The sequence below is a fragment of the Rosa rugosa genome, chromosome 1, assembly GCF_958449725.1.
Source record: "Rosa rugosa chromosome 1, drRosRugo1.1, whole genome shotgun sequence".
Lineage (NCBI taxonomy): Eukaryota > Viridiplantae > Streptophyta > Magnoliopsida > Rosales > Rosaceae > Rosa > Rosa rugosa.
The window spans coordinates 49,693,549-49,705,110 of NC_084820.1; the positions used below are offsets into that span (position 1 = coordinate 49,693,549).

The 11,562-nt window shown below is 39.8% G+C and overlaps 1 protein-coding gene across 1 annotated transcript; it reads left to right on the forward strand.

The window, feature by feature from the left end:
• The first annotated feature begins 5,582 nt into the window (after nucleotides 1-5,582).
• On the forward strand, nucleotides 5,583-11,216 carry LOC133740065 (ankyrin repeat-containing protein ITN1-like). The gene is made up of 4 exons (XM_062167917.1): nucleotides 5,583-6,037; nucleotides 6,169-6,584; nucleotides 7,277-10,016; nucleotides 10,560-11,216. Exons 1-3 carry the CDS (start codon nucleotides 5,584-5,586, stop codon nucleotides 8,402-8,404), a joined length of 1,998 nt encoding a protein of 665 aa, XP_062023901.1. The 5' UTR covers nucleotide 5,583; the 3' UTR covers nucleotides 8,405-10,016; nucleotides 10,560-11,216.
• The last annotated feature ends 346 nt before the right edge of the window (nucleotides 11,217-11,562 follow it).

The following is an 11,562-nucleotide window of genomic DNA, read 5'->3' on the forward strand; positions in this document are numbered from 1 at the left end:
CCAACATCGAGAGGAATAAAGAAAAGCAAGCCAGGGACATGGCCATTTTGATCGCAAAAACAAAGCAGAGGTTTCGCGATTGGGACCTAGAAATTGAGCAGAACGCTCGAGAAGAGGTCATTTATGAGGCTGATTTGCCTATAGGTGGCAATCAACCTAATGGCCTCACTGGTGAATCACAGCCTTACATAGAGGCTACTTATGGAGAACGTCATCAACAAGATTGTTCTTCAGACAAGAAAATTGTCTCTGAACAAATATCTGATGTCTCCACTGATCAAGCCAAATATGTGGCTACTGATCAGATGCATGGGGGGCAAGATATGACCCATGATCATCCCTTTGATCAAGAGAAGTTGGCGACAGTTGGCGACAAAGCCGATCTTGGGACACCGTCATCTTCCAAATTACAATTGGAGATCATGTCTCGTCAACCAACAAAGATACTTGGGGGGCAAGAATACCCCTCTCACGAGCCAAATTCCTCCAAATTCTTCAACGAGAAGTATCTTTGTTCTTTTTCTACAAGCTCTCATAGGAGGGATTTTTACCCTACAAATTTTGATACATCGGAGCTTGGAGTGAAGCATAGATGGCCTCCCCCGTGGCCTTCTGGAGGTTAGCCAAATATAGTGCTGCTAACTTCTTTCTTTGTTTTTAAATTTCCTGTCAATTTTCAGTTTTCATTTTTACCTTTATTTTCATAGTTAAAAAAAAAAAAAAAAAAAAAGAAGAAGTTGAATTTGGTAAAGGGGTTGTGAATCATAACGGAATAGGTGAAGTCTCTTTTGTTAATATTGGCCTAAACTCCTTATTGGTGCCTAGTTCAGGTCCCTTAAGGTTAAGGGCGGCTTTTATTAACACTTGTTTGAACTGTCTTCACACTTATGACCTTTCTCATCTTAGTAAGTATAGCCTATGTGAAATGGTGTCTAGAAAGGGGACAACGTTCATGACAGGTTCTTGAATCCAGAAGTGCGTGCAAATGGGCATAAACCACTATGTGGGAGTAGCTCATGCCAAAATGGATTCTGCCTCTCTTGTTCGCCCTCCCCCACCTGGCCATTTCAGTAAGGTTGCCCAAAGGATTTGAAAGAAAATTTGTGTCTAGGCGACTATACTTGGGCCGCATGTCTAAACCTTGATTCACAATGTCTTATTAAAATTAAAAAAAAAAAAATACAAAAATACAAAAATACAAAAAGAGTTTCAAATTTGTGCGTCGCGGAGGATGCAAAAAATTGTGTTCTTGCCTAATAGTGGCTGGAACTTGCTAATATACTTAAGAGGCCATTGGTATTGGTCTGGGCACATATGCAAGAGGCATTTAATATGCCTAGTATGGTATTAGCAGTGGAGGAGTTCAAATCAATATTTTTCCAATAATTGTGGCGAAAGCTGGGTTGCGAATTGTTGGCAGCGAAGTGGTTTTAATTACATGGCCTCGCAAAGGATGGTTCGCGAAGGAAGACTGGCGATTAATATATGTATGCTCACTATGTATAATTAAGAGGGAGAGAGGCTACTGTTCAAGTAATTTTAGTCAAGCCAATACAAGTGGCTTTGGAGCAACGACATTATAAGAGTAGTGTTGATTCAAGACCTCTTTAGTCAAGACGAGGACCTTTGACTTCGAGGTCTGGGGGGCAATGTTTGGACCCAAAATGAACATTTTGGCCTGACAAGGCATGTGTTGGAGAAATTGAGCCAATGTCAGTGGCTCAAGCTATATATTGTCGACAAGTTCGAAATATATATTTAGAGGCTAAATAAAGCCTACTATGGAAACATGAAAAGTCAACTTTAGCACATTTTCCTACTTCGGCTAGGAAAAACCGAGCTAGACAAGGAAGGAGGGGTGGCAGACTAACCAAATGAAATCGAAATGTGCTGAAACTTTCCAGATCCATTCTAGACAGCCCAATGATCATTTCTTATGAAGAGTGCAAGAGCTGTTTTTGAGTGGAAGGCCTTCAAACAATCAGCCCAATTTTCTACAGAAGCAAAACTGGAAAACTGGACCTGTAAGAGGTCCAGCAGCATTTTCGGCCCAACCACATGGAATAAAAATCTGAAAATTTGTCAGGATGATCTACACTCATAGTGGAACATTTCATATGAAGAAGTCGAAGGTATATAATGAAGTCTTGTTGGAGAAATAATTGAAGGAATAAAGGGGCAGAAACTGACCTAAAACCAGCTCAATATTCACATGTTCATGTTTCCTACGCACATGAAGAAAGCTAGATGCTTTTCTCTTTTTCCTTGGATATATTTTTCTTCTACAATCTCTTTAATAGATCATCACCACTTCCATGTTGCTGCACCTTCATGCTTTGCTTTCATTTCATCTTTTCTCTATCTTTTCCATATTTTACAAGTGAACTTAGATCTACTTTCATTATTTTTCTTCCACTCATCATTTCACTCCTCTTTTTCTTCCCTATATAAACACCTTCTCCTCTCATTCTAACACACACATTCACATACAACAACAACATCTCTAAGATGATCTAAGTTCTCTCTAGAGCAAACCTCTCTAAGAGCAACTCCTCTCCCTCTCTTTCTCTTTCTCTTACCGGTGATCACACTCCTAGTCCTAGTCTTCTCAGAAGCCGACTTTCAGTGCCACCAAACCCTCTGTCAACGTGCTTCGGTCCTAGTCTCCTCGGGAGCCGACGGTAGTGCCGCGACCACAACGGTTACAGAACCAGCCAAGCAAGGGTAACGCCCTAGCAACCCAGCCAAGCTAAAGTCACGCTTTAGCAAGATCTCAATACTTCCCGGTGATTTCGCTCTGCTCAATCTGCAATATTGAGTATCGATTGTGTGAACAAGAAGAAACTACAGCAAAGTCCTTACCACAAGGCACAAAGAATCCCGCGACGAGGTTGGTGCTCTCCTCGTCTACAATCGCTTGAAAGAAGTCAGGTCAAGGGACACCCCCGACGACCGCACCCGAACGGTGCTGGCACGCCCGCGCAAGAAAAGAGACTGTTGACCAGCTGCAACAAAATTGGAGCCAAACAAATTTAATAAAAGAGTAAGAAGAAAAAAAGGAACATAGGAGGGGGACCAAACCAAACCTCCCTACAAGAGCAACGAAAAGAAATAAGCTATCGTAACCGAAATTGGGGAAAACCCAATTGGTCACTCTGACAATGCGACAAAAAATTTGCTTCTCGTAATACATGGTTAATAGTGAAGTGATCAAAAAAGCTCGCAATCTTCTTAATGTCTTGAATAATGGTCTTTATTCTCCAAGGGGTGCTGCATTTGTTTAGCACACAGTCGGTGAGTAATTTGGAGTCACTCTCCACCATTACTTTCTTGATGTTCTTTTCTTTTGCTTTTAGAAGCCCTGCCCTCAGAGCTAGTGCTTCCGACTTGCTTCGCTCCTGCTACAATAATGCCCTTCTACTTTAATTACAAATACCCATATTTTCTTGAGTCAAACTAGGTAATTATAGATGAGTCTTACAAATTTGAGACTTATGTCACTAGATCAAATGATATTAGACGGGTTATTTTGTTTCTCATTTTATCAATGATATTCATATTCTCTGATATTTTATTCAATCTAATCCATTAAATTCGCGCGTTACTTACTGAGGGTGTCTATAGGAGACACCACTTTTTCAACACCTAATCTGATGAGGCTCACAATTTCCACAACAAATGCTGAAAAGGGGAGTCCCTACAAATTCCTGGACTAGATTGAGTGAAATTAGAGACAATAAAATCAAAATGATAGCTTATTCTTTTTTTTTTTTTTTGGTCTTGCAGAAATGGATATGTGTGGATCAGAAATCCCACTCGTTCTGAATGAATCATTCATTTCATCAATGGGAGGATCAGCTATGAAACTAATGTAATCTGATGTACAAGTTTCATAGTTCAACAAAATAAAGTCATATTTCAGTCAAAAGTGTGATCCAAATCCCCTTCAAAAGGTGACTATTTACAATTAGATTATAATAGTGTGACATGCTATATTTCACTTATGATTTAGAGTAATTATTTAGTACAAAGTTTTTATGCTAACAAAGAACTAATATAAACTTGAAATGAAAATTTTTGAGTTCAATAACATAAGATCATTGAAATATTGATTAAAAAAAAAACACTAAACAAGTTCAATTCGGATTTTTTTTATGACAGAAAAAGTACAACAACTAAAAGACAAAATCTCTACAAACACCCCTTCCAAAATCTCTACAAAATCTCTACAAAATCGATAATGACAGAAAATGATCGATTGAAAGTGAAGAGTGAGCTACTTGATGTCATTAATTAGAGTCCTGATGCACCAAGGGATCTGACATCTGCCTTGAACACAATCCAATAAGAGCTTGGAATCCCCTTCCACAACTAAATTGGGATGCTGATGCAGAAGGGCAGTATGTAAACCGTCTCGTAAAGCCGTTGCCTCAGCCACAAGTACAGAAGTATGCCCAAGCTTTCTATTAGCTACAAACAGAGGATTACCATCCGCATTGTGAAGAACAAAACCAATAGTGGCTCAAAAACATAACAAGTTGTATTGTCTCTAAACATAAACCCACGTTACTCCAAAAAAAAAAAAAACTTTAGTTACCTTTCTCAGAGGCGGTGACATGTTCTGTCACTGTGATAAACTGACACAGAGCGCCCTGCAAACAAGTTGTATGAATATGCATGAAAGATACAATATTGAAGAAATTACTCGATCAGTTTTGGCAAATGGTTGCCGTATTTGCTGCTTCAGTATGTTTCATTCTCTATTCTGCACCATAACACGATGAATTGCTAGGTAAGAGTGGCCTCTTCCAATTCACTTTTAGAGTATATTGTTTCAGCAATGTATGCAAATTTCTTCCAAATTGCATCGAGCTTATCGTTTTGTAGTTTTGGGTTGGCAAATACTGAAGTCATTAATTCCTTTCCTACGTGTTTGCCACTTTGCCTGCGTTTACATACTGTTCACAAATCATTATGTTTCTTATCCCACGCGTTTAGTAATTAAACTAAAGTTTCCCAATGGACTTATGCATGGCTTGGGGCCCTAAATGTCGTTTCCTGAAACCCCATGCTTTTTCCAAAACTTCATTTTCAGTTTTGTTTCCTCCCATTTGCTGCAATAGCTTTGGCCTTGTATGAGATTGTAGCAACTATGCTTCCAGGAAAGAATGACATTGTGGAGAAATCGCTTCAGTACGACATTTCCGAATCATCAACAACTACCACACCGAGATTGATAGTAGCTTCTTTTCTTGGCTCTATCTTTCTTGTCCATGCGTTGTTTTTTGGTTTCTGATTTTCTATTCTATTGCTGATAGACATAGTGGATAATACATACTTTCTTTGTCAACATGTAATTTCTTTGAGGATTCTAAGTAATCTGTGGACACGATCCCTTACACTTGAGTCGAGCGTTTCCACCCAGCTGTTGCATCGACTCAAATGTTAAGACTTTATTTGTTCGTCAACGTTTATTTTCCAAGCAACTTCCGGTTCTTAGCTATTTATAGTAGTTTGGAAGTGGTTTGTGTACTTATTGTCCTCTATAGAACAATTAAAGTAGAGTCCTAGGAAAGTTTTACAATGGATTCTAGACTTTTAGTGGCAATTAAGAGAAATGACATACCCACATTTAGCCGGTTAGTCAAAAAAAACAAAGGAATTCTTGAGCAGAGAGAAGCTGATACTTGGAACACACCGTTACACCTTGTGTCAAAGTTTGGTCATGCTGACATGGTGTCTGAAATTGTCACGTCACGCCCTGAAATGGTTGCTGCTGAGAATAAGGGCCTGGAGACTCCTGTTCATGAAGCTTGTCAAATAGGGAATGCCGAGATCTTGAAGCTGTTACTAAATGCCAATCCTGGGGCAGCTCATAAGCTTAACACCGAAAACAAGAGTGCCCTTTTCTTGGCTTGCAGCTATGGCCATGTTGATGCGGTGAATGTCCTCCTGAATGAGCCTGGGATGCTGGATTTGATCGAAGATGGGATTGATCAAACTTGCATCCATGCTGCTGTGTTTGGTGGACACATAGGTAAGTAGTACAATTCTCTTCTCGATCTCCTGTACTCATTCTGACATGAAAAGTTACATTTTATTTGGGATATTTGGTTTATGTACTCAACTTTTGTTATGCATATAGTGAAATTAGTTTTGTTGGTGCAGATGTTGTTAGAGAGTTGTTACGTGTTTGTCCTGGCCTTGCAACTAGGATTGATGAGAATGGAAACTCACCATTGCACTATGCATCTGAAAAAGGACACAGGGAGATAACCTGGGCACTCTTAAGGCTCGATCCAAAACTTGCTCAGCAATACAATAACAATGGTTACACACCGTTGCACTTGGCAACGATAAACTACAGAGCTTCAGTCATTGAAGGATTTGTCTTCATGGCTCCTGCATCTTTTCATTTAGGCACAAAAGATGGAGAGACAGTGTTTCACTTGGCTGTGAGATTTGGCCTATATGATGCTTTAGTTTTCTTGATCCTTGTCTGCAATGGCATGAATCTCTTTGGTTGTCGAGATCGTGATGGAAACACCATCTTACATCTTGCAGTTTCTGGAGCACAACATCAGGTGAGATATTACTATGTTTTAAACAATATTGTTTGGTTTTTGATCTGGAATTTAGAATTTAGAATTCAGAATTTAGAATACAAGTTAATGGAAACAAATGAAATTTTGTGTCCCTGAGCATCTCCAACAGTAGAAGTTACTTATTAGTTAAATTTAGCTAAAATTAAGAAATATAGCTATTGATTTAACAATGATGCTCCAGCAGTAGTAACTATTTGAAAGTCATATATTATATTTTATCGAATTGTAAATTGACATGTGGACAAAAGAGGAGAGAGAAATATAACTTTTGCTTTAGCTATTCTTGATTGTCTAGCTAAATATAACTAGCCAATTTAGCTAAAGTTAAATTTAACTTAGCTATAGCTAGTCTGTTGGAGTTGAGTTTTCCTTCAAAAATACTTATATATAGCTAAAAATTGAATTTAGCTATTCTGTTGGAGATGCCTTAGAGTGTGCACTTTTGTTAAATTAGTTGCTTTTGACTTGTCATGGTTCTAGTGCCTCTCTTAGTCTTGTACATTGCAGTCCCTTCGTGGACTTTTGTGTTGGCTACAACATGACGCAGATAAGATTGAGAGAATTTTGTGCCTTCTTCTGAGTACTATTTTAAAGTTTATGCATATCCATTCTCAAAAAAAAAAAAAAAAGTTTATGCACGGCTTTTAACTGTATATTCACCTTTGTTCCAGATAGCAGAGTACCTCCTCAACAAAACACGAGTGGAGATCAACTGTCGAAATTGCAGAGGACACACAGCACTTGACATTCTTGACCAGGCCAAGGACAGTCTAGAAAATCGGCATCTTGCAGCCATTTTCATGAAAGCAGGAGGTAAAAGGAGCACGGAGTTGTTATCTCAATCAGAAAATGCAGGTAGAGTCAATGCAGTGACTCTCCTTGACAACATGCCAAAAAGAGCCCAATTTGTTACAAAGCATGAATTGCAGTTGACCACTAAAAATCATGAAATATGTTCTTCCCCTGCATCCAATACCCCATCTAGTTTTTCATCACTCATGTCAAGAAACTCATCTAGTTTTCCATCACCTCATTCTAGTCGGTCATCGCCTAATCTGCCATCACCGCAGACTAACAACTCATCGCCTCAACATCCAGTAAGGGGGGTGTTTGACAATAAATTTCAAATGCCGGAGCCCATGGTGTCTACCATGGTGACACAACACAAGCCTCCTAGTGAGAATTTTTACGAACCCCGAAGGAAGCAGCATAAGGCACATAGAGAGGCATTACAAAATGCAAGGAACACTATAATACTAGTTGCCAGTTTGATCGCCACAGTTACTTTTGCCGCTGGTATCAACCCCCCGGGTGGTGTTTATCAGGAGGGACTAATGAAAGGGAAGTCAATTGCAGGCAAAACAACAGCTTTCAAGGTCTTTGCAATAAGCAATCATGTTGCGCTGTTCACATCACTCTCCATAGTTGTTGTTGTTGTCAGTATCATCCCCTATCAGAGAAAGCCATTGACACGACTATTGGTGGTTGCTCACAAGGTCATGTGGGTAGCTGTTGCATTCATGGCAACAAGTTATGTTACAGCAACATGGGTGATCTTGCCACATAGTGAGCGTAAAGAATTGGTGTTTGTAGCTTTATTGGCTGTGAGCATTGGCAGTTTGGGAACGGCTTTTATTGGTCTTAGTGTGATGCTAGTTAATCACTGGCTGAGGAAATCGAAGTGGAGAAAGGAAAGAAGAGAAAGAAGAGAAAGAGGAGAGGCTAATGCAGACCTTGAAATGGGAAGCCAAAATTCAGACATGGAGAGCACATACGATCAGGGATATCACTCATACTGAATGTTTTCATCTCCCAAAGGATTGATGCGTATATCTTGGTTTCCAAGTAAGGAGGCACTTGATTTCAGTACTATACTAATTTGAAATAATTTGATAGATTTAATTTCCTTATTCTTTATTTGAACCGATGGTCATTGTGAAGCTGTGAGGCCTAGTATGTTATTGTTGTTGTAGTATATATGACTCATGTTGTAGTATGTATGAGTCATAGTATAAATGTCTATATCATGTAATAAGTACTTGAGTGTATAAACATAGGTACTTGAGTGTATGAAGACTTGTGTGACATGCTTTATACCAAGAGGCAACAAGCATGACAGATTTCATCATTGAATGCAAGTATGTGGAGCTGCAGCCCTCAATCAACAAGAGAAGATTGTTACCAAATTGAGTTTCTCATAGAGCTTTCACACTAGCTATGTATTCCTATAAATACATTCCTTTGTGAGAAGAATAATACACATGAATTCTCATTCTCTCTGAATCGAAACTCTCTCTCTCTCTCTCTGTCAATTTTGATTATCCTTAAACACGTTATCAGCACGAAGTTGCTCTAGAATTAGAATCGAAAATTGACAAGAGTAGAGTTCATCATCAATCGAAGTCATTTTTCCAAACCTACAAAAAACCTCCAAAACCTAGCTCATATCAACGCCATTGATCCCAGAAGCCCAGAACCGGCCTCAGAATCGCCGGAACCGGCCGGAAAAGGCCTGAACCGGCCGCCGGAATTTTTGAACAGAACCAGACCGCTGCCAAGTGCTGCCGAGCAGCTGCGCAGCAGCTGCCGAGACCCTGCGCAGCAGCTGCCGAGCGACCTGCGCAGCAGCTGCCGAGACCCTGCTCAGCAGCTGCCGAGACCCTGCTCAGCAGCTGCCGAGAAGCTGCTGCGCAGCTTCCGAGCGACCTGCGCAGCAGCTGCCGAGCGACCTGCGCAGCAGCTGCCGAGCGACCTGCGCAGCAGCTGCCGAGCGACCTGCGCAGCAGCTGCCGAGAAGCTGCGCAGCAGCTGCCGAGTCACCTGCCAAACACTTTTAAGTGATTTTCCTGTGCAGATCAGCCTGTTTGCACGCCCCGAAACATCTTGATAGGGACCTCAGATCAAAATCCTTCCTTCATCAAAGTTGTTCGTCTATGTCTCTTCTATCTGACCTCCAAATTGTAGCCCTGTTGGAGTAGTTTTGAGACCTGTACACCATTCGAAGTGGGAGCTGTTCAGCACGCTCGTTCCTGTGCAGATCAGCCTGTTTGCACACCCTGAAACATCTTGTTCAGAACCTTTAATCAAAATACTTTCTTCATCAAAGTTCTTCATATATGTCTTTTCTATCTGACTTCAAAATTTCAGCCCTGTTGAAGTCGTTTTAAGACATGTACACCATTCAAAGTGGGAGCTATTCAGTATGATCGTTCCTGTGCAGATCAACCTGCTTGCACGCCGATAAACGTCCTTTTCGGGACATCTAATCAAAATCATTTCTTCATCAAAGTTGTTAATCTCTGTCTCTTATATCTTATCTCCAAATTTCAGCCCTGTTGGAGCAGTTTTGAGACCTGTATAACATTTGAAGTGCGATCTGTTCAGAAGCAAATTTGCTCCGAATTTCAACAAGTAAGTTTTAAAGATTAAAGTTCCTGTTTTGAGTTTGTATTCCTTTTTCTCTTCTTTTCAGGGACTTGTAATCAAAAAGCAGGAATTGTGGGATTCACTCTAAACGAACTAAGAGTGTTCGTAAATCAATGAACTAAGAGTGTTCATAATAATCGGACTAAGAGCGTCCGGAAAACATCAATTTATGGACTAAAAGTGGAATCGTGGGGATTCACTCTAAACGAACTAAGAGTGTTCGTAAATCAATGAACTAAGAGTGTTCATAATAATCGGACTAAGAGCGTCTGCAAAACATCAATTTATGGACTAAAAGTGGAATCGTGGGGATTCACTCTAAACGAACTAAGAGTGTTCGTAAATCAATGAACTAAGAGTGTTCATAATAATCGGACTAAGAGCATCCGCAAACATCATTGTTTTCATCTAAATCCAAATATTCTTGGAAATTGATTTCTTGGTAGCATAGCTCAGAAATCTTATTATTTTAGTTTTCGTGGAAGTTTAAACTCCGAAACTAATATATCTTATCTTCCTATTGTTCAGGATGTCGAATGAACCTAGACTCGATTTTCCAATGCTTGACTCAACAGGCTCGGAATACCATGGCTGGGTAACCAACGTTGAGAACCATCTCACTACGAGAGGGATATTGCCCATAATACAGGCACCTAACCAGGGCCTTGTGTTCCAACGAACACCCACAAAGCATGCTGCTCAAGTAATTATCTTGATGTGATACCATATGGATCAATTGAAGCATTGGTTCAAGCAATGCCATGCAAGTACCCAACTAGCCGCAAGCTACAAGGAGTATAGGCAATTGAGAGAGCAAGAAATCAATCTTGCTGAAGATGAAGATGGTGAAGATATCACTCTCACCACTGAGGACTTCAAAGTTGTAAAGAGCACGAGGATGCCGCAGACTTTGATTAGAATAGTCCTTTTCTATTTTCCAATAAAACGGCAAATGTGCCTTAGTCAACAAATGACAATTGTATTGACTCTTTCTCATGTGGCGTACCCAATGAAGTATGATGTCTAGGAAAGTAATTGAGATCGGGGTATTTAAGCGAGCCTCGCTCCACCAACATCTCTCTACTTCCCTGGTCATATTTCATTGGAATTACCAAACGGATTGGCAATTACAATTTGTATAAGTTTGATTTTATTTTGGAATAGATTTTGGAAACTTTGATGTAATCATTGGCTATTAATAAAGTGTCGCATTATTATTCAATATCATGGACATGTGTTAATTTCCGAACTTTATTACTTGAAAGATATAAGAGCCAATGATTTTCATGTGAAAACACATTGTAAGAATGGACAAGAGTTCCTTTGCATTGCCTCTAATGACTACGGACATAAACGAGTATTAGAGAAACTTATGTGTCGCTCTAGTGGGTTGCATGCAACCACTATTCGAGTCATTGAATCAAACCATGTCATAAGAGATGACTTATGGGATTCTGACACATATAGGCTTTGGCAAGACCGTTTGGGATATCCAGGTCGTGATATGATGTTCCATATATTAAAGACTTCA

Coding starts and splice junctions, on each gene's coding strand:
- LOC133740065 (XM_062167917.1), top strand. CDS start 5,584: ATGGATTCTAGACTTTTAGTGGCAATTAAGAGAAATGACATACCCACA. Junction 6,038..6,168: donor TGTGTTTGGTGGACACATAG/GTAAGTAGTACA, acceptor TTGTTGGTGCAG/ATGTTGTTAGAGAGTTGTTA. Junction 6,585..7,276: donor TTTCTGGAGCACAACATCAG/GTGAGATATTAC, acceptor CCTTTGTTCCAG/ATAGCAGAGTACCTCCTCAA.